General features: G+C 46.6%; 1 protein-coding gene across 1 annotated transcript in view; it reads right to left on the reverse strand.

The window, feature by feature from the left end:
- The window catches only part of LOC146822940 (putative thiopurine S-methyltransferase), a 251,273-nt gene extending 227,570 nt beyond the window's left edge, over positions 1 to 23,703 (reverse strand). The window contains exon 1 of the mRNA XM_085607092.1: positions 23,438 to 23,703. Within this exon, the coding sequence (XP_085463218.1) occupies positions 23,438 to 23,568 (131 nt within the window). The 5' untranslated portion in view covers positions 23,569 to 23,703. The remainder of the gene's footprint in view (positions 1 to 23,437) is intronic.
- Between the last annotated feature and the right edge of the window lie 450 nt (positions 23,704 to 24,153).

The raw sequence follows: 24,153 nt of genomic DNA on the forward strand, positions 1-24,153 counted from the left end.
AACTGGTCTCCCAACCTCTGGTCTAGAACCTTCGGTGGAATACTTGCCTGGCACTCCAGGACTTCTGGGGACTCACACAGTATCCCCCCAAGAGTAACATATGCCTCAGATGTTGCATGACAGTCTGCCTGGCGCAGATCTCCCGTCCCCTGTCCACCTGACAGTGCGCAAAGATCCCCCAGGACAGACGTGTGGTCGCCATGGTCACTTCTAGGAGACTCAGCCCTACCGGCTGGTCCCTGACCCACTGGCTCCTCCACCGGGGAACACAGCCCCATGCCACTCCTCTCGCCGGACTTCTGTACCCTCCCTACCGGAGCGGTACTGCCTGACACCAGAACCACTGGAGCTCCATTTACAGAGACTCCAGGTTCTCCATACCCTAGGCGAGCTTCCTCAAGTGACCTAACAGGACAGCCTAGGCCCCCAACCTGGTGTTCCCTTAAGAAACCATCCAGGTTCTGAGACTGGGTTTCGGGCCTCTGGGGACTCAAAGTCACCCACTCGCTCCTACTCCGCTGAGATAGGCCGTGAGCCCCTACACCCCTCTCATTACTCTGGGACCTAGCTGGGCTACTCTGAACCTCTACCCCCATCCAAGACGGGAAGATCCCTGAGCCACTGCTATTGGAAGCACTCTCCCATACCTCATCAGAACCTTGGGCACCCTCCCAACGGTCTGCTTCCTCTGCCAGCTCCCATGGGCAAAAAGAGCCATACCTCAACAGGTGTTGGCGCAACCCGGGATAACAACTACCGAGCAGCTGCTCTTTGATAACCAGAGCATACAGTCCGTCAAAAGCCCGTTTCGTGTTTACCCTTAACCAATCATCCAGTGCATCCTCACATTCACCCACAAACGTGCCCCAAGACTGGTGAGGCAGTTTCTTACTGCCCCTGAATTTCAACCTACATTCCTCCTCTTGGAAAACAGGTACCATACTCTGGGAAGTGGGAATGGGACTCTCTGCACTGGGCTCTCTCTCGCTGCCACCACTGGACTCCACCTTCCCTGGGGAATCCAGAAAACCAATGCGCTCAGGGGACAATTTACCCCCTAGAGCGAATTTCTCCCTGGCGAAGGCCCTCTCAGCCTCCGCCATCCTCTCCTCCGCTAAGACCCTCTCGGTCTCAAACTTCTTCTCCTCCACCCCCAGCTGCGCCATCGCCCTGGCATGCTCTAACCTGAGCTTCTCCATGGCCAGCTGATGCTCCCTCTCTTCCCTCCTATCTATCCACTCCTCTGGGGACAGGGAAAGGGATGGGGTGCTGCTCCTGACACTGGACCCAGCAAGGGACTCCCTATCTATGGGGCCTTCACTTTCTACTGGCGTCCCTGTCAGGTAACCTTCCTTCTCTTCTGAATCTTCAGGGCTCCCCACAGACCCACTACCCTCTCGGCGTGCGGCCCGGGCCCTATCTTCCTCGCTGCGCTCTCGCTCCCACTCATCCTTTTGCCATAGGATCAGGTTGTCCCTCAGTTTGGACTGGGTATCTGACTCACCCACCTCTATGTCTCTCTCTTCACAGAACCTTACCAACTCCAACCTACTGTATCTAAACAGACCACAGAAATTAAAAGCAGGCTCCATTTTGGCGGACGTTCCTGAGAAGAGTTTAACACAAGGAACCTGAGTGTCTGAGCTAGCACAGGGGTACATAATTCACAAAGGACACCTTTATGAGAAGAAACAATGGAACTTCAAAAAAAAACAATAATCCCCAAAATGTGATTATCTAATGCAGAGTTTTGTAGTGCAGCCAGTTGCTGCTGCGGTACAGCGCAAACGCAAGTCCAAATCCCACCGCTGATCACCAATGTTAGAACTGGCGATTTCTGGTTGGCTAGGGCTTGCGCCAAAGCCAGGCAGACACCACCACTCTAGTCAGGGCAAGGAAGTTACACGCCAAAGACAACCCCTGCTCACCCCCTTGGTAGCTTGGCACGAGCAGTCAGGCTTATCTCTGAGGCAATGTGTAAAGCGTTTGCGCGCGCACCCAGCAACAACACCCAAGGCCCACCACAAAGGAAACTCCACACAAGGTATTCTATAAAAATAGCCTTTGTATTATAGTAAAACACATTAGATAAAAACACACACTTTACAATGTGCCAACAGGCACGGGCAGAATTTACAAGGGATTATTTGTACAGGGGACAGGGCCACAGGGACCACTGTCAAGAATTAGCACTGTTAGATATTTAGCACTTAGCACCAAATATAAAATTACTGTAGCACAAGAATAACATATATTGCACACAACCAGTAACTACTGGTAACAAGAACGTATCACCTACGCAACCCTAACCACCTTAGGAGACTATCACGCAGGGACTCAGAACCTCCCTAGTACCACCGGTACCAGGGGAACACAACCACCTAAGTATCACAATACCTGTAGGGGAAAACACACATTACACATGATGCATAAACTCATTCAGAGGTGCCGGGCAGGTAAACACATGATGCATAAAACATTCAGCGGTGTTCTGAAAGAAAACACATGATGCAGAAACTACATTCAGCGGTGCTAGGAAAGAACATTAGCGAGAAACTCTCATGAGCCACCACTTGTGGCAGTCCCTAGGCCAACTGGCCTTGTCCAAGCTAGGGCGCCCTGTCCCAGTAAGGCTGCGCCAGCTGCGCAAGCCAAAAGCGTAAGGATCCCAACCTAAACGTTGCAGCTGCCCACTAAGTGCTGGGCAGCTGTAGACCTGAGTGTGGGCACCACTGTGCCCTTGGAACACCAATCGCCGTCACTCGTGGAGCCTCTCTGGGCCCTGCCAAAAGAATGCCCCCTAGAGCCTTTCAGGGCCCTAAACGTTACTGTGGGCAAGGGGGGAGTGGCCCGCTGCCATCTGGGGCCACTCGATCGCTGAAGAAGTGCCCCCGGACCGTCGGAGCGTATTCGCGCTCTGTCCCTCAAGAAATGCCCCCCCTCGTTGGAGTCCCTTACGGGGCTCGAGGACACTGACACCACGTTGGAGCCCCGCGGAGCTCTAGACACACTGTGGGCCCGTTGGAGCGCACCAGCGCTCAAGGAAAATAATGCGGGCCCCGTTGGAGCTCAGGAGCTCTATCCCCAGGCGGCCCCCACTCACCGGGACTCTCCAGCGCGGGGCGGATCCTCCTCGGGGCCTTCCTCCTTCTCCGGCACCACTCTCGTCCGGATCCAGCGCGGGGTGGGCTCCCGCCTGGATGCCTCGATACTCCTCCTGGGCTGCAACCACGCGGGGCTCCCTCCGCTCACGGGAGCCCCGGTCACTTCCTTGTTGCGCCGCCTCTCCTTCCGCCTGAGGCCCCGCCCACGTCCTAGTCAGCGCTGCCTGACTTCCGGGGCTTCGGCCCGGGCTGCAGCGGTGATCTTCCCGGCGATAAGAGGGGTGAGCTCCCTCGATAGGTGCGATGTACGGCGGGGTGGGCACCCGCCGTAAGAGTACTCAAATAAGCGGGGTGGGCACCCGCAAGCAGAATCAAAGCGCTCACAGCGCTACAAAGCCAAACAGCGCTCCCAGCGCTATAAAGCCCAAAAAGCGCTCCCAGGCGCTACAAGTAAATACAAGCGCTCCCAGGCGCTTAGGGATACCAAGTCCAGCAAAAAAAAGTCTTTCAAAGAGCAGGGGGGCAAAGACTGGGCCCAGAGCCAGCTCACAGGGCCCTCCAGCAGGGAGGCAGTCCCCAGTGGCGGTCTCTCCTGGCGCCCAGCAGCAGCAGGCCCCCCCTCAAGTGGATCCTGCAAGAGAACCCATTGTAAGGGGACACAGCCCCTTTTTATACAGTAAAAGTCTTTGTCTGAAGGTGCAGGGAAGGGGCGAACCAGTTACAACAGGTTCCTGAGCACTTTGTTTTGCTCAGCCCCTCTCCCTATTCACTGGCAGGGCTAGGGTCATCAGACGCACCACAGGGGCCGGTGCCAGCATTGTGTGGGGAAAGCCCTGTCCTATTCAGGACCCGGGTGTACTCCTCCTGACTCTGGGGATTTCCCTAACCCGTCACGTGACCTCCACCAGCCAATCACCAGACAAGCCACACATTTCATACTGCACACCGAAGTGCCCACTTCTAGAAGTGGCACTTCCACACTAGGTACATGCACGCCGCACACATCATCGCGTAGCATTCAATCACACGAGTCCGCACATACCAAACTCGGGCCTGCACACCCCACGCATCAGGAACTACCAGGACACATACATTCCCCCATGCATTCCTATGGGAGGGCAGGCCAACCTCAACACACGCACGCACTTTACCCTGGGACACAGCGGTAAAGTGCGCAGAAACCAAAAACCATTACACCAAGTCACCCATAAAAAGCAAAAAGTTTTGGGGGTGAACCTGCCAGAAGGGCCGGGTCCAACACTGCGTCACACCCCTCTCTGACACTATCTTCCACCTCGATTCTTCCGCGATCTTCTTTTATTATGTGGCTCAAATTCTAAGTCGGGAAATCGATTCTTCAGCATTTATTCGGCTCTCGGACAGCATCCCGATCTCTCAGCATCTCGGCAACACAAGCTAATCTAACTAACTAAACTACCTCAATTATATGTTTTAATTATTTAATAAATAAATAATTAAAACTTATTTGGCAACAGGCTCTCCTTCCGAAGGCCCTGTTCATTCTACATCTTTGGTAGTGGGATGTCTTTTTAACCCCGATGGGCACCGTCAATTTATAGGTTAATTCTTAACTTGAGAAATGTTTAGATTTTGATGTGCGACTGTCAAAACCACCACTACCATTGTACCTCAATTATACCTTTCTATTGGCATGTACCACTCCTTAATGTTTCAGTTTCATAGAAGCCCTAATTCTGATTGGACAGGCAAGGGGAGGATGATCATCACACCATGCTAAGTTTTAATAATTTTCTTTGATTATTTGTTTAATGTTTCCGCCCCTTAATTCTTATTCCCAAGCTTTATTTCCCACCTGTATTCACATTTTTATCAGACAAATGTATACATTTGATGGCCGTCTTCATTCAGCTTTTCAGGATGTCCATCAGGTTCCCAGGCCATGTTGCAATGATGGCCTTGGACGAGCTTCAAGCACTGCATCACGGCTTGTTATTCCTGCGCCTGCGTGAGGAGTCACGTGCTGTACAACCATTAGCATTGCTCGGAGGCCCAAATACGAACTAGTAGAGAGATCAAAAGAAAACATATTAAATTCAAAATAAATTGATTTCACTGTGTACCACCTATCTCTCCTCTAACCCCATTTATTTATAATAACTCTCCCCGCATTAGCATTTAGTACATAGCATGTTTTAGTTTCAGCAAGGCAGATGCTTAGCATGTGAGCTTTCAAGCGGCCATATTAGATGCTTATGCGCAGCTGCAGAAAATTCCCTCCACGCGAAAGACCGTCATACTGCGTAGATGCAGTTGACGCATGCGCAGTACAGTTCCCCTCGTTAGCAGCCATTTTAAGTCTCACTCGGGTGATTTGTTAGTAAAACACATATGCAAGCTTCATCTTGCTAAAAATGTAATGAGGTGCATGTTAATTTACACAATACTTTATTAATACAGTGTTATGAGTTATATGAGAGGATTGCATCCGAGCAAGTCTCTTTTATACCAGCCCTTGCTCCATCGATCCCCTCTCTGATGGCATTTGTGCCATCACAAAATTTCTCATCACCAAACCAGATGCCAACTTTAGCATATCTCAATTCCCTTGCCAGTCTTTTCATTTCCTTCTTCATTTTTATTTTTAACATTTTTCATTTTCTTGTATAGTTCACCTTTCACTTCTTACAGCTGAATTTCTTCATACTTTCTTTTCTTTCCTTTTTCATTTACTTCATATCTCTTTCTCTTTCTACAAAATTTGCACCATGTCATTATTGCTAAGACTAATATTATTATTCCAGGTATAGGTAGTATTATTTGGCCTATATTAGTAAACCAAGTCCCTATTGAGGTAATACTATTCGTTAATATCTTCCATACACTGTCAACTTCCAGTGGTTTCAAATCTTCTTCTAGTTTCGAAATATTCTCAATATATCCTCCAATTTCTACACTTTTATCTGGAATATAAGTGCAACAATGTCGCGCTTTCAGCATTTTACAGACTCCGCCCTCTTTTGCCAACAATATATCAAGAGAAAGTTGATTTTGCAAAACCATTGATCTAATTGCAAATCGTTTCGGTATTGATCCAGCAGTATCAGTCGATAGACGATCAACTACTGTAGACAATTGACAAATCTTACGTGAATTCAGAATGACTCCCACTGAAGGTATCAATGCACTAAATATATCGCCTACTATTTCTGAAAAACTAGCTCTTTTCCTACGGGTTAGTTTGTCTGTGTTTTCATTGCTTCCAGTGATTCTTTTTACATGATAGACTTTAGGGAATACTATTCCAAAATAGCAACTCCCATAGCATCGTGCAGGCAGCCTAAAATAAGCTTTATTCCCACACACATAATAGACTCCAGGAAATGCTGGATCTGTTCCCCCTTTTAGTCCCCATCCTCAGATTACCAAAAAGTTATGTTCACATTCACTGGAACCAATAAATACTTTGTTATAGTCAGTCTTTAATCTACGGAGGGAGATCTTCCCTTTCTTCTCAAAATCTAGGGACATTGCAGCATGAGTCCTGCCAGCCGTATAAATTTCCTCTTTCTCAGCCTATTGAGGAATCTCAGGTTTCTTTTCAGAAGCCTTTCTTTGGAAGTCCTGTCTCCTTTCCTCCACTAAATTCAAAAATATCTTTTCTTCTTCGTATAATGAACATGTTAGGTTGTTTTTGTGTGCTTCTGCTATATCTATTGTCTTCATAGTTAAGAAATATTCACCCATAAACTGTGCATCTTTAGTACTAAGAACTGGATTCATACTCGCACGAATAGGAACCTCTGAAAAAATAACATCTACATTAGAATAGTAATACTGTAACTTTCCTGTCCTATAAAATAAGCTTGATAAAATACTACATGAAATACCATATGTTAACGGTAAATGGTGATATGTGACACCTTCTGCTACTGATGCTGGTAATTTCCTACATACTTAACAATCACTAACCTCCATAGTGTCTACATACTTAACTAATAATTTTGTGAATACATTTAAAGCAGTGTCATTATTTGTCACAGTGTGATGTAAGTCTATCTCATCTGGTGCTTCTGATTCTATTCTATTTCCTTTTATGTTAGCTACCTTTCCACTAGTGTCTGTGTTATTTTTCTTTTCTGATACCATCAAATAAAGGATGGCTATATTGCTTTGCTAACCTGAATAAACAAAATTTTAAAAAATAAATAAAGGATGGCTATTGTTAATATTAACCAAAATATGAGTACTAAAATGATGCTACATATACATATTCTACAACATTCCTTTATACCATTTTGTTTTGGTCTTCCAGTAACCCTATCATAAGCCATTTTAGTTTAAGAAGATTTCTCTTCTTTTCTTTGCTCTATTTTATGACTTTTGTTTATTTGATCTTCAAGGAGGTCTCACTTCTCCTTCATAAATCTGTTCAATAATTAATTCTTCTTCACTTTCTTCATTCAAATCTAGATTTTCAAAATCTTCAAGAATCACATAGGTCCATTCGGGACCTTTGAACTTATTGTTCAAAATTTGCAGTCTTTGACTCCTTCGCCGGGGTTTTGCAATCAATTCCCCAGACTGAATAGAGATTTCATTTACTTGTTCAGGTTCTTCACTTATTGTCTTTAAGTGATATTTTAATCTTTTAACACCACCTGCCAATTATCACCTTTTCTGACCTTTTTGGCTTGTACTGCACCTTCACTTTCTTCGTCTCTTTCAAGTATTCTTTTATTTTCATTATGTTGTGGCGCAATTTGATTATCTTCATCTTCGGAGTCCCTCTCTATCTGTCCTTGTTCAGAGCTTATTTTTGTGACATCATCTGCCTGAACGTGTTCTTCTTCCTCTGTCTGGTCCTGTTCAGGTCTAATTTCGACTTGTTCTTTTTCCTGAACTTGTTCTTCTGATCCTAACTGGTCCTGCTTAGGTCTTACTGCACTTTGTGTTTCTGCAGCCTGAACGTGTTCTTCTAATCCTGACCGTCCCTCCTCAGATTTGTGTATGTTTTGATTCACCTCTGCCTGAGTATATTTTTCTCTCCTTGTCTGGTCCTGCTTAGGGTCTCCAACAGTTTCATTCACTCTTTCCTGAGCTTGTTCTTCTACCCCTGTCTGATCCTCACTAGTTTCCTGCCTCTCTAGTTTTGTTCTGCTTCTTGTTTTAATAATCACTTCAGGTATGTCAACCACTGGTATCCAGTCTTCCTGACTTGTGCTCGGTTGTTCCTGATCAACTACTTCAGGATCTGTTATTCTAGATCCTTCAGCTGTTCAAACTTCAGTGGCCTCAACTGCAGGAGTTAGTTGAGGTCGGTATGACTGGCATGAATTCAGTTAGGCATACCTGCACATTTAACTGCTGTTGTTGTGACCAGTATAACCTGATGCAGCATATCCCACCTGGGTGCTAGGCAAGACTCACAGGTGTGATTCTTCACCACCACCCAGTCTCCGGGATTCAGATCATGTGCTTGATTCGGCTGCCTGGCAACTGCGTCTTCTCCGACCTGATGAGAGACAGAACGCACTAGGTCAGCCAATCCTTTACAATAGTTTAATACCAGATCATCAGTTATATTCAACAGTTTGTGTCCAGGTATAAATGCTTGTCTCATTGCTCTTCCCATGAGAATTTCATGGGGACTCAATCCTGTGTTTCTGTCAGGAATACTTCTGAGTCCCATCAGAACAAGAGGTAATGCATCTGGCCGTTCCAGTGAAGTGGATGCACACACTTTGCCAGTCTTGTTTTGATTGTGCCATTCATTTGTTCCACCACTCCAGAAGCCTCTGGGCGATAAGCACAGTGCAGTTTTTGCTCAATTTTAAATCCTTCACAAATTAATCAAATTATTTCATTATTAAAATGAGATCCTCTATTAGATTCCAAAGTTACTGGAAAACCAAACCGTGGAATTAGCTCCCTTAACAGCAGTTTGGCAACTGTCATTCCTCCTAGTTGGGTATGCCTCCACCCACCGGGAAAAGAAACAAACAATAACAAGAACATACTTCAATCCCCTGCAGGGTGGTAATTGTATGAAATCCACCTGCAACCTTACAAACAGCCCTTCTGCTTTTCCAATTCTTCCCCAACTGACCACTGTTTTCCTGCCTGGATTTATTTGTTGTCAGGTTAAACATCGCTGGCAAAGGCTCTCTGCGACAACCCTAAACTTCAGATTATACCAATCTTGTCTAAAGAGCCTGATCATGGTATCACTGCTTACATGAGTGTCTTCATGATACATTCTGGCCATTTGTAAAAGCAAACAGTCTGGCATTACTGGCCTACCATCTAGATAAATCCATACACCACCCTCTGTTCTCCTCTGGCATCCTACTTGTATCCACTCCTCCTTTTCACTCACTTCCACTTCATCCTGCAGTTGTCTTACTCAATGTCAATGTCAAATATTTTTATAAAGCGCACAAATCACCAAAAGGTCTCAAGGCGCTAGCAGCAAAGACAGAGAAACAGACAGTAACCTAGATACTCGAAACAAAAACTTATTGAGAAAAGAGCCAGGTTTTCAGCCTCTTACAGAAACCTGAGTGATCTGTTATGGATAGAAGTTCTGATGGCAATTTGTTCCAAAGCATAGGAGCTAGGTAAGAAAATGATCGGCCACCATTGCGGACAGTTCGAATACACGGCTGAGCAAGGTAAAACTTTGTGCCGGACCTTAAGAAACGTCCCGGTACGTACCATTGCAATTTTTTTGCCAGATAACATGGACCGATACCATACATTATCCTGTGAGTGAGACGTGAGATTTTATAGTGTCCTCTTTGGCGAACCGGAAGTCAATGCAAGGTTTTAAGAGTCGGAAGGTTCGGGGGTGGGGGAAGATTAAGAATAAGTCTAGCGGCAGTATTTTGAAGGATTTGAAGTTTAGAAAGCAGATCTTGATTAAGTGCAGTAAACAGGTCATTGCCATAGTCATAGCCATAGTTGCCATGTTTCTATTCCTGAGAGTAGCATAAGTTGGCATTTGATGGGGGCGGAGCTTGGCTCGCATCGCGTATGGCCGCTTGAGCCTTGAGCTCCTGCTAACGGCACCAATATCCGACATTATCCTGCCCTACACCGCCGATTCAAGCTATCGGACGGCGTAATTCTGAGTGGTAGCGGGAACGCTACCGACTGCTGTGACCCCGATCCCTGAGGCAGTCCTCTCGGCGAAGTTGTGGAGACGGAGGGAGAGCGGTGTGCTAGGCCGGTGATCCCCGGTTGCTGCGCCCAGTCCAGGCGGGCGTGCGTCACTTGGCTTGCGGCGGCCAAAACGAAAGTGGACCGTGCACCGGGTCACCCCTCCGGACCTGCCTAGAGGTATCGCAGCCCCGTGAGGGCGGACATGACCACCCTGCGGTGAAATAAGAGCGGACACAGGGTGCTAGGGTAATGCCCAGACACCAGGGAGCGGACAAGTAATACAGGAGCTACGCGGCTTGGGTAGGCTTGGACCTGCGGATCGCAACGGACGGCGAGCTGACCTAGCTGCAGATCCGCCACAAGCCAGGAGGGGTGCCACGAATGTCTTATAGCGAGGCCTGAAAGCGCGGATATCTGCGCACAGGAACGGAACGGAACAGCAGAGAGCAGTAGCGCCTCGGCAGCCACGATGGGCAAGTCAGATAAATCCCAGCCCAAGCTGTCCTTCGACCCAAAACGCTCTAAAACCCAGACCATAGGGGCGGATGAGGCCGGCGGGGCTTCGGCGCCTCCCCCGGAGGAGCAGGATCTACGGGGATTGCTGATATCGATGGAGAAAGGTTTGCAGTCTGGAATCACTTCCCTAGGGGCAAAAATCGACGCACTGTCCTACAGAATGGATCGGATGGGGGAGCGCCTTGACAAGCACGCGGTGAGACTGGACCAGTCGGAGCGCCGCATAGTGGAGGTTGAGGAGTCCCAGTCCACACTAGACGCTGGCCAAAAGCAGCTCGGTCGGCTAATACAGGTGTTGCAAGACAAGACAGAGGACCTTGAGGCGCGTACCCGGCGCTGTAACTTGCGCATCACGGGCCTGCCTGAGACGACTTCAACGGGTCGCATGGAGTTCTTTATTGAGACGATGTTAGTGGAGCTGCTGGGCCGGGAGGTGTTCTCCGGGATGTTCGTCGTGGAGAGAGCGCACAGGTCGCTGGGTCCAAGGCCCCCACCGGGCGCACCGCCACGTCCGATAATTGCGAAACTATTGAACTACCGAGATAGGGACGCGGCCCTTCGCACCGCGCGAGAGAAAAAACCATTGGTATACGAGGGGTCGACTATATCTCTCTACCCGGACTTCACGGCCAAGGTGCAGGAGGCGAGACGGCAGTTTGACCCAGCGAAAAAACAGCTACGCGAACTGGGTCTTGACTATGCCATGCTGTACCCGGCCAAGCTCCGTGTCAACAGGCAGGGGACATCGCACATCTTTGTGGACCCCAGGGCGCTGACTAAGGCACTGAAGGACTGGCATAGGGAACGGCGGGGCAGTCCGCAGAAGAACTCCCGGAGTGGGGAAACGGAGAACACGATGGAACTGCAAGACTGAGAAGTCGCACTGGCAAGCATTGTTTTTAATCACTATGGGCCCGGATATTGGGAGGAACTGTGAAGAGGGGACAAAGGACCCTTGTAGGGCGCGGGACTCCCTGGGTAGTTGAGGCAAGTGGTTGAGTGATTGAGTATTACGACGGGCGCTGCTGCTGAAATAGTTATGGTGTTTCGGGTGGTTGGGGGGGGGGCGACATGTGATGGGCCCCAGCAGACAGAGGTTACTTTACGTCATAGCTGGTAGGCATGGCACCACGTCCAGGGGGCGCACAGATGTGAAATACCTGAGACACTTGGCAATTGGGACGAGTGAAGAGGGACAGGGCGGTGGGGTCATGATGGGGTTGCTGAGCTGGCAGGTTGAGCTCCTACATACAGAGAGACGTTGCCACATATTACGGACTGAGCGACCTCTGCCCGCGAGTGCATTTCACTTTGGTAATTTTTGTTCGGGACTAGTTCTTAGGGGATAGGGGATGGGGGTGGTGAGTAGTTCCTAGATGGAACGCGGCAAGGCCGAGTTGGGGGGGTCTGCTGTGGGAGGGGGGCGGGGGGCGGGGTTCGGGTCTTTTTTTTTCTTTTGGTGTTAGAGGGGTGGAACTGTCGGTGTGCTTTGATATGGTTTTCTCTCCGAGACAGGCAAGTGCGGCAGATAGAGATAGAGCACGATGTTCCCGCAAGGAAATAGCATGGCGCACAATGGGAAAAAACAGTGAGCTGCACGCTTCCATCCGGGCGGTGACCTGGAATGTTAGGGGTCTGAATGACCACCGCAAGCTGCGCAAGGTATTGCACTATATCAACAGACACAATATTGACATAGCCTTCTTACAGGAAACGCACCTCCCCAGTCGGAGTCCGGTGGGTAACTCACATGCGGCAGGCTTCACAACGCACGCCAGAGGTGTGCTCACATGGTTTAATCCAAGGTTGGGCGGCGCGGCGCAGTTGCTCTATGCTGATGGTGGTGGCAGATTCGTTCTCTCCCGGTTCCAGTGTAGAGGGCTGGATTTATTATTGGTGAACGTGTACGGACCTAACTATGACAACCCTGAGTTCTATGAAGACTTAGCAACCAGAGTTAGGAGCCTGGGGATTCCAAGCATGCTGTGGGGAGGGGACCTCAACACGGTCATGATTCCGGGTCTGGATAGGTCGGGCGGTCCGGTTAGGTCGCAAACGGCGGCAGCTAAGATTATACAAAGAGAGATGGCAGGCATGGCCCTTACTGACATTTGGAGAGCGCTCCATCCTACAGAGGGGGGCGTTACACATTACTCCGCCTATCATGACCTGCACACCCGCATAGAATATTGGCTGGCATCGTCATCGCTGGTGCCACAGCTCCGTGCGTGCCAGGTGCTCCCGCGCACTCTTTCGGATCACTCCCCAGTGGTGATTATACTGGCCGCCCCCAGAAAAACTATTCCCCCATTCTTATGGAGGTTCCCCCCTTACTCACAACTGGACCCCCTGTTTAAGGAAGAAATGGCGGAGGCCATAACAACGTTCTTTGACACCAATCTGGGCTCAGTAGACAGCTTCCAAACGGTGTGGGAAGCCTTTAAAGTTTATATTAGAGGGGTGGCGATCGCGAAGCACTCAGGGGTATTGCGATCTATTCGGAAGCGGTTGGCCACATTGGAGCGCAAGATGGGGGAAACAGAATTGAAGCAGCAGTCGGGCGTGACGGACAATATCACGGATGAGCTTAAGGAGCTGCTGGCAGAATACCACAGGGAAGCAGATGCAGAAGTGCAACATCTGGGGAAGTATGCTACAGCCTGACAGTATGGTGAAGGTGAACGGCCTAGCTCAGTCCTGGCCAATGTGCTAAAATCCCGAAGGTGCAGAGCAGCGATAACGAGGGTTAAGTCGGATACTGGGGAAACTCTGACTGAGGAGGCTGACATAGCCGCACGCTTTCAATCCTACTATGCCAATCTGTATGCCTCCCAACAGCATAACTTGGAGGACAGCATACAAGACTATTTTGACCACATTCAGCTGCCCTTCCTCCCTAATGAACACAGGGAATTTTTGGCCCTCCCCATAGAGAGGGATGAAATCCTAGAGGCATTAGCAGGAATGAAATCAAATAGCGCCCCTGGAGCGGACAGACTCACGGTGGCCTTCTATAGGTCCTTTATAGACCTGTTGCTCCCGCACATCTCTACGCTGTTTGACGATATATGTGTGTCCGGGAGTATGCCCCATTCAATGCGGGAGGCGATCCTAGTAGCTATCCCTAAACCTGGTAAGGACCCGGCGGAATGTAGCTCGTATAGGCCATTGTCGCTGCTGAACGTTGATAATAAACTCTTGGCGAAGGTGCTAGCCACGCGCCTTGCGCTGCTCACACCGGACTTGATAGCACCGGAGCAGGCGGGATTTGTGACGGGCAGGAATCTCACGTATAACCTCAGGATGGTGTTTGGAGTCCTGCAGCATGTAAAGCGAGACTCGAGGGCGCTGGCAGTTTTCCTGGACATGGAGAAGGCCTTCGACTCGGTAGAATGGCCCTACATGAGGCTGGTCCTGACAAAATTTGGACTGGGCCCTGTTTTCCTACAAATGATAGGTGTGCTATACAGAGGCCCAACGGCGAGGATTAGACTAGGTGACTTGGTCACGGACGCTATACCAATCTCTAGGGGGACGCGTCAGGGTTGCCCTCTGTCCCCAATATTGTATGCACTGGTAGCAGAATCGTTGGCGCGGGCCCTCCATGAATACCATCACCTCAGAGGCGTGAGCTTCCCCTCATATCGCATTGTGGTTTCCACTTATGCAGACGACACGTTGTTGTACGTTAAGGAACCGGAGAGTAACTTGGCGCCAGTGCTGCGGGAGGTAGTGCAGTTTGGAGCGCTGTCGGGGCTCAAGGTTAATTGGAGCAAATCCATTGCATTTCTGCTGACGCCGTCCACCGCACCGTTCGAAATGGAGTTCCGCTGCAATGGTCGGATGAGGCGTTTAGATACCTTGGAATACAACTTCATAGGGATTCCGAAGTCTTTACAGAGAACTACGGGAGAGCTATAGCCAAATTGGAGGACGACGTGGAGACGTGGATCGGACTTCCCCTGTCGCTCATGGGCCGAATCTCCATAGCTAAAATGGTGGTTCTCTCCCGCTTCCTATTCCTGTTTACCAATATCCCCATGGTGCTGCCTAGCACATTTTTTGCCCAGCTGACCAGATCGCTACTGTGGCTGGCGTGGGTTGGGAAGCAGGCCCGCGTGAGCTGGAAGATCCTGACGCTACCCTATAATATGGGAGGCCTAGGGGCACCCGACATGGAATTGTACTATAGAATAGCGCAGGCAGCACAAGCACATAACTGGGTTCATGGAGACGACACGATCCCTTTATTTAAAACTGGAGAGGCTCTTCGCAGCGCCTCTCCCACTGCCAGCGATTATGAGCGAGCCTGCACGCCGTAGGACGGGCGTCCTAGATTCACTGAACACTACAAGGCACGCATGGAGCTGGATACTACAGCAGACAGCAGGGGCGCTCTTGTATTCTCCAGCCATGTTACTGGAATGGGCGGTCTGGCTAGCACCATGTAGGGAACGTGCAGTGGTACAGTCCCTTAAGGGAATGGGCATAAACCAGATGGGCGACCTGTTTCAGGACGGAGTCGCCAAAACGGGGGATGACGCGGTGTCGACAGTGGAGACTACTACACAGCTGCAGAGGTTTCAATTTCACAGGGTCAGGGGCGCATTGCGACAACTTCTGGGAGAGGACATGGCCGAGCCTCCGGATGTCCTGGAGCTGACATATTTAATCAAACACAAGAACCCACATCAGATGACGTCCAAATTATATTCCATTGCCATGTCCCAGAGATCCCAGAAATACACCAAGGCCCGATTGGCCTGGCAAAGGGATTTAGACAAAGCGATAGACGACGCCATGTGGGCATATTGCTGTGCGGGTACGCGACGCATATCGTTGCATGGCAAGCATAGATTGATACATTTCAAATTTATTAACAGAGTCTATTATACGCCAGACAGGCTGCATAGATATGGTTTGCGCGAGGGATCGGAATGCGAAAGGTGTGCGCACCCCGATGCTGATTTTATACACTTGGCATGGTACTGTCCCGGAGTTGCTAAATTTTGGGAAGCGGTATTCCGTCAGATTGGTGAGATAGCTGATTTGGAATTAATGATGGACCCTGCGATCACCTTGCTAGGACACACGAGAGGGCTCCCGATGGCGGCACGTTGGCTGGTAGATATGGGCATGTTAATAGCCAAGCGCAGAGTAGCTTTATGTTGGATGCCGGGCCCTCTTCCCACGATAGCACACTGGAAGAGGGATGTGCTGTACTGCTGTACGCAATCGGAGACATTTAGTGAGTTGCTGCCTCCGAGGAGCAGGCCAAAGAACTTTTGGGGACTGTATTCAGATTATCTCAAGAATGGGGGAGCTGGTTCGGGTCTTGGGGCGGGGGAGGGGGAGATACCCCAGCCGGCGCAGGAGGCAGGCTAAAGTCGATGCGCGACAGGTGGAGGAGTTTTGGTTAGTGGAGTGCGGGGATGTAGGTGCACACGGAGTTGTGGACTGCGAGCTGCAGGTCGCGCAGGATAGCACGCCGCCACTGACATGTGAGTGCACCAGTTCAGGGAACTAGGGAAACAGAACTACGCCAAGAGTATGCCCGCACGGGCACTGGGTGAGAGGGGGAGCCACAGAGCGCAGCTGACAGGTTAAGTTCACGGCTACGGGAGGAAGGGGGGGGAGCGGGCTTGATGAGTGATAAATGAGACGAATTGGGGCTCGCCATAGGGCACAGGTTATGAGAATTGATACGGTTGGGGGCATTCTAGGAAAGAGATGTGGGAAGATAACACATATATGACGGCGATACCCGGCCTCCGGGATGTGGGAAACGCTAGACATGCACTGTTTGTTTGATACAAAGGAGCCGGCCCTATGGGATGTAGGCGAGTGGCTGTATACGAGTTCTGTTTCTTTTCTTTTTGTCCTTTGTCATCCCATTCCAAAAATAAATTAATAAGAAAAAAATATATATATAATCACAAAAAAAAACAAAAAACTTTTGTGGCACAAGCCTGCATTTTGGCATTAGATAGGAACCCAATGCCATAGAAAATACATATGGCTCTTGTGAAATAAATCTACACATTCAACAAATCTTTAAAAAAAAAAAAAATAATAATAAGTTGCCATTTGATTCCACTTGTTTCAATTTTCCTGTTTAGTGCCATTTTATTCCTGGCACAGTACTGGGCAACTTGGTCAGCATATCGATTACCAGCTACCACATAGTCATCTCCTGACTGATGAGCAGGACACTTGACCACAGCCACTTCTTTCGGCAATGGTTTTGCTTCTAATAGTTCCTTCACAAATTTTCCATTTTTATTAGGGGATCCTGAAGAAGTCATGAAATCCCTCTGCATCCAGAGCTGGCCAAAGTCATGCACAACCCCGTAACCATAAGCCATACTGGCTATCAGTGTAAATGGTTACTTTCCAATTTTTCAGATTTTACATGCTTTAATTAAAGCTATCAATTTGGCTACTTGTGCAGACTTGACTCCTGGTAAATAGGATGCTTCGACTATTCCAGCCAATGTGCATACAGCATAAGCAGCACTTAATCCTCCTTCCTCATGTCTCATGCAGGAGCCGTCTACAAATAGCTCATGCTCAGTTTCTTTCAGGGGCTCTTCTTGTATGTTTGGACGGGGATTGGTGCATAATTCAGTAACGTCCAAACAGCCATGCTCGACTTCATCTCTCACTTCTTACCCGCGTACATCTGGTAATAAGATAGCTGGGTTAAGTATAGTACACCTGACCACGGTCACGTTTTCTGCTCCTGAAATGATTCTTTCGTACATAGTCACTCGACTAGGAGTAAGGTACCGCGTTCGAGTTCTTGTTAGAAGAATCTCAACGGAATGTGGAACATACACTTTTACTGGATGTCCCATCACAATGGACTCACTTTGTTCTAGACTCGTGCAAGTAGCAGCTACTGCTTTTAAACAACCAGGTAATGCTGACGCTACAGGGTCCAAGGTAGCAGAAAAATATGCTACTGGACGTCTCATCAAACCATGTCGTTGGGTTAACACTGAAAGGGCACAATTTTCTCTTTCACAACAAAAGAGTGCAAATTATTTTGTATAATCTGGCACACCTAGAGCTGGAGCTTCACACAAACAATTTCGTAATTTCACAAAAGCTTCCATGCTTTTATCATCCCAAACTACTGGGTCCTTTGTATTAGGGGTTTGGCTAACAAAGAGAAACCTACAATCCACTGTCTACAATATCCCACTACGCCAAGAAACATCCTTATTTCTCTCTGAGTTTGTGGTAACTGCATTTGCTTTATTATTTTTAGTCTTTCAGGGGTCACTTTTTTCACTCCTCTTTCTATTTGGTGTCGTAAATCTTTGACTCCAGTTTGACAAAACTGTAATTTTTCAGGAGATACTTTGTGTCGCCCATCCGCCAAATGATTTAATAAGGCAATTGAATCAATAATACAATCATCTTGCGACTTTGAAGCTATTAACAAGTCATCGATATACTGCACTAGAACTGAATTTCTGGGCATCACTAGTGTCTCTAAACACTTCTTCAAAATTTGATTGAATATTGATGGACTTTCTGTTTTCACTTGAGGAACTCGATTCCAGACTAAAATACTGTCCTCAAATTTAAATGAAAAAAGGTATTGGCTGTCTGGGTGTAAAGGAATAGAAAAGAACACCTGACATAAATTAATTACAGTAAACCATCCTGCATTCCATGGTATTTGAGACAGGATTACTGCTGGATTTGGCACTACGGGACAACAAGGCACAACAATTTTATTTATTTTTCTAAATCTTGAACTATTCTGTATTTTTCGCTAGGTTTCTTAATACCAATTATAGGTGAATTACAAGGACTGCTCATTATTTCTTTTATAAAATACCTTGTTTAACCATTCGATCAATTTCTACGGCAACACCTGCTTTAACTTCAGGGCTTATTTTGTATTGCCTAGTATTTGGGTAAACTGCACCTTCCTTTATATTCACCTTCACTGGGTCTACATTTGTCATTAACCCTACTTCCCTTCCAGTGAAATTCCACTCTTCAGGATTCACCGCTGTTTTCAGTTCATCTCGTAAATCATCCTTTGTCATCAATTCATACATCTCGTCCACTTCTGTACCTTGTTTTGCCAGCATTATTTTATAGACCCCGTCTTCATCAGGGATCTGAATTGCAACACCATCTGGTGCGCAAAAAATTGTGAAATTCATTTTGCACAATAAGTCTCTTCCTAGCAAATTTACTGAACTAGAATCGCACACTACAAATTTGTGCATCTCTCTGAGATAACCAATGGGCACCGCCACTGGTTCTGTGATTGGGGTTCTAATCTGTTTATTTGTAATGCCTACTACTTGGTTGGCTTCTCCCGAGAGGGGTACGTTTCGGATGTCTTCTGTTCTCACAGTAGAACGGGTAGCACCAGTGTCGAACAAGAAAGTAATATCTTTTCCTTCTACCTTCCCATCAATATATGGACCTTGCTGATCTACCGGTAAGGATGCGCCAAGTACGCACTCCTCTTCCCCCCCTCTCAGGCACTGTCATTGATCTTCTCCAAAAATGTGACTATCCTGCAAAAGAAACTGGGAAGTTACAAACGTTTTCTTACCACTTTATCCTGGAAATCCGGTGTCCGCACTGTACTTTGCTGAGCTCACAAAATTTGGCATAGGGGCAGGTGGCAACTGATTTACTGGATTTACAACCTGCTGCGGTTGACTCAGTATCACCTCATTCTTCATCTGTGGATTTAAATTTTGATTTGGGACATTATTATTCTGAATATTTTTACACTCGTTCTTCCAATGCCCCAATTTTCTGCACCCGTGACAAGGAAATGTCTTCTTTGCTTCCTCTCTACTCATCTGTCCCCCTAGATTTTCCCCCATTGTTATCATTCTGACCCTGTCCTTTCACTTGATCATCATTCTGACTATTTAATTTTTGTTCTTGATGTTCTGCCACTTTTACTTGTGCCCACGTCACCTTTTCTTCCAGCTTTTTACATCTATTATCAATGTAATCTCCGCAATACTTGGCATACTTTAAAATGTCATCAATAGATTTTGCCTGCCAGCACAACATGTGCTGCTGAATCATCTGGGAGATTTCTGGTCTTAAACCAGACACAAAACGATATACAAAATGTCCCATGCCCTTGTCTCCAATATTCTCAAATCTGCTGCTTGAACACCTGTAACAGACGCTCATAATAGGCATGTACAGTCTCCTTTATTTCTTGTGTTGTTCTATCTATTTTTACCCAATCTGTTTCTTTTGGTGGGATTTTCCCTTTCAAGAAAGTGATCACCTTGTGATATTTCTTCATTACCGCCTCTGAAGGGGCTCCTGTTTTCTCATCTCTCGGATATTCTTCACAAGGCCAATCAACTGTGATCTTACATTCTGTCCATAAATCAACGGGCACCACTATGTCAAATAAACCGTCCAAATCCTTCAACAAAACCTTTGAAACCTTCACAAACCTTTCAACCTGCCGGTACCATTCTACGGATTTTTCTCTTAATTTTGGGAAATCATTAGTAAATGACAAAATATCTTGTCGAGTCCATGGAACATGTACATACCCTCTCCCTGGAACTTCTCTCATTGGACACAGTCTTTCTACCTTTCCAGATCCATTTATTTATAATAGCTCTCCCAGCATTAGCATTTAGTACATAGCATGTTTTAGTTTCAGCAAGGCAGATGCTTAGCATGTGAGCTTTCAAGCAGCTATATTAGATGCTTATGCGCATCTGCAGAAAATTCCCTCCAAGGCAAAGACCGTCATACTGCGTAAATACAGTTGACGCATGCGCAGTACAGTTTCCCTCGTTAGCAGCCATTTTAAGTCTCACTCTGGTTACTTGTTAGTAAAACACATATGCAAGCTTCATCTTGCTAAAAATGTAATGAGGTGCGTGTTAATTTACACAATACTTTATTAATACAGTGTTATGAGTTATATGAGAGGATTGCATCCGAGAAAGTCTCTTTTATACGAGCCCTTGCTCCATCATAAGGACTTCACACCACATATTTAAATTATAATACATACACAAATAATTCATATTTTATCCATAATCGTACTTTTCACAATGTGAATGGCAAGCTGATATTTAATGTAACTAGGGAGATCATTTATGAAGTCATCTGTTTTATAATATATATATATATATATATTTCATATATATATATTTTATATATATATATTAGATAGATAGATAGATAGATAGATAGATAGATAGATAGATAGATAGATAGATAGATAGATAGATAGATAGATAGATAGATAGATAGATAGATAGATAGATAGATAGATAGATAGATACAAGATTCTGTTGCACAAAATGCTGAAGTACAAAAGCCCATACTTCACAGCGACTCAGAAATATGGGAAATATTTAACTGGTCTGTGTGAAGTATGTGTTTCATTATCATAACGACAGCCCCCAAACCACTTATCAGTGCTTTACCATTTTCACAACCATTAGGATTATGCAGGAAAAGACTATCACATTTTGTAACACAGGTCATCTAAATTATGTGGCAAGAAATGGCAGTATAAGTTTGATGCACCTGAGCTAGAAACAGATCTTGCTGCAGAACAATCTACATTTTCTGGGTGAGGGCTGGATTTCATCAGGAGCGAAAGGGAACGGGTGGACAACAGACTGATGCGACATAATGCAAACAAAACACGTGCAAGAAGCTGCTTCTGATAAAAACATAGTAAAAATAAACATGTTTGTGTTTAACAGGAAGTGCTTCCATCTCCAGAGCAGAAGAGGTAATGTCCGACTCTGGGCTGACTTTCGCTGCATGACACAATCCAGGGCACGGGGCAGCAATAAATCCATGTAAAGAGCTTGGAGAGGCCAACAGACATTGCCTGATTCTGATTTTGACACTGACTACTACACACAGTTTATCATATCGGCACCCTGCAGCAGACACCCCAGTACCTGATCCTCACACTGACCGTCTCATTAACTCAGCAAGTAAAAAAAAAAAAAAATGTGCAATGACGCAACCAATGTTGCTGGTCAAGCACGTGCGTGCTTATAAAATGACGAGGGCACCCTTTTCTCATATTTGCAATCCATGAGGGAAGATGTTTCTTGGATCGGTAAATACATTTTTTTCGCATAATCGCATTAAAGGACCCCTAGGGGTGCAGCAATGGAGGTGGGGTGGGCGGGGGAAGAAAATAGCACATGAGTGAGACTGTGAGAGAGCAACACAGGGGACGAGGGGCGAGGTTCACAATGGCTAGAACTAATCAGAGTTGAGGGCAGTTTGGGGGGAAAGCACAGAGAGAGAAGCTCAGAGCGCTGGGTGGGGGAAGAGTAGTTGGAGCTGTTATTTGGAGGGGAAGAGGCAAGCGATGGAGTGGGAAAACACACACACTCATGGAGTGCTTTATCAAAAAGAAAAAAGAAGTTCCCAATAAAGGGGCAGTGAAAAGGTACAAGTCAGCCATTCAAAAGTTTAGCAAAGAGGAAGGGACAAACACAAGACGTTGAAGGCAAGCCATGAGAGTTTAAGGGCGTAACACAGGCCCCCGCAGCCCCCGCGGTGCGGGGGGCCCCAAGCTCCAGGGGCCCCCTCGGCACTGTACTCTGGCCAGAGAGCTCCTGATTGAGCCTGGAGGGGGTCCCTCTTCGAACCGTGCGGGGAAGCCCCCTCAATTTTTGTTACGCCAGAGTTACATAAGCAAATGAGAGTAACAATAAAGCCAACCAATTGTAAACAATGAACCGCGATGTAAGCCCACTCGCTATACGTTCACAATGGGACTTTTGCAACCGGAGAGCTTGCACTGTCATGTAGGTGAGATCTAAAAACAACTTGCAAATGCCCACGCCACACACTAAATGGTTGGAGTATTCGGAGAATTTGTATCATTGACTACACATGCTATGAACATACTTTTCTCTAAGAAAGACTAAGAGGCTGCACAATAAAGAGTGCAATCACAAATCAAGGAAATACTGTTCAATAAAGAGTGTGGTTACAATACAAGTCAAGTAGAGAATGTTAGCTAGGACAGTCTCAAAGACAGTACAATACAGCGTGCGTTTTGTAATTTTCAAAAAAATATCACATTAAAAACACACAGATGATGAGATTTTCTTTTATATCATCATACAGACGATCTTATGATGTCAAGCTACTGTGATGTAGTCGTCATGCAAGTCAATGCTATTTGAACCTGAAAAACTCTACCTTCTTCTGATCACAGAATATTGGGAAAGTATATAGGTGTGAGCACGGGGCTCAACAGTGGCATGTAAAACAGGGTACCGTTCCTATTTTTCAAACGACTGCAAGGAAGTGTATTCTCCACTCAGCAAAAAAGATTTTCTCCTGGAGAGAAAAGTAACAAATAACTTGGAAGCAATTATGCTGTGAAGGTTGGACTGCGTAAATAAAGTAAACACAGCTTTCTCACTTCCACATAATTCCCTTCGGAGTCGGGCACATACTGAATAAATTCTCTGACAGGTGTGATTGTACAATTGAACGTAACTACCTACAGGCTAAATTAATGAGCCACTACTAAGCCATTAAACAGCTACGAAAAAGGCCTAGATATTCAGGAGAACAGTACAAACCTACAGAGTAAAACTGCCGATAAACAAGCCTTGGCACCATGTCTAAATTCTTTACGAAATTTAAGAGGAACTTACCTATATACTTTATCCTGGTGAAAACCGGTCTTTTTTTGCTCCCATGTCTTTTTCCATTCCTCCTCGTCGATAACTTTATCTTGTTGCCTCGGAGCATTTTCGTCTCCCTGTGGAGTTCTCGAACTTTCCATTGCGCCTTAAAAAAAAAAAAAAAAAATTTTAGAACACAAGAGAGATTTCGCTTTTTCTCTTTCCTATATTAGTGCGACACAGCAGCTTTGCTGTTCAGCGCACACCTGAAATTTAGCAATGCCAGGAGTAAATAGAAACTTTTATTTGCGAAAGAACTGCTGACTAAACAGCCCAACGGCAATTAGGTCAAAGAGAGAGACAGAACCAGTTTAGTCGGTGAAAGGAAAGTAAGCTCAGACTAAATGCACCTTACTCTGCTGAGATTGCCAGCGAATTTGTCAGTTGTGATGCTAATCAATCGACACCTACCGACATGGAACAGCCAAGACACAGCAGTTGTGCATTCGTTTTTGTATGGTGTATACCTGCCATGGTGCACTGGAAGAGGACAAACACATATACTCATTCCTGTCATGTATAACCGATGTAGCCACCATCTTGCAAAGTATGCTAGGGGCCCACAAAGTGCTCAATAAGATTGTTAAAATTGAGTAACAATATATGAAGATTTGATGTTAGAATATGTTATTTACAGTGTAAATGATTGGCAACGGTTAAAGCCATCAAGTGTTAGGGCGCTTTGT

The sequence above is a fragment of the Triturus cristatus genome, chromosome 5_2, assembly GCF_964204655.1.
Source record: "Triturus cristatus chromosome 5_2, aTriCri1.1, whole genome shotgun sequence".
NCBI classification, from domain to species: Eukaryota; Metazoa; Chordata; class Amphibia; order Caudata; family Salamandridae; genus Triturus; species Triturus cristatus.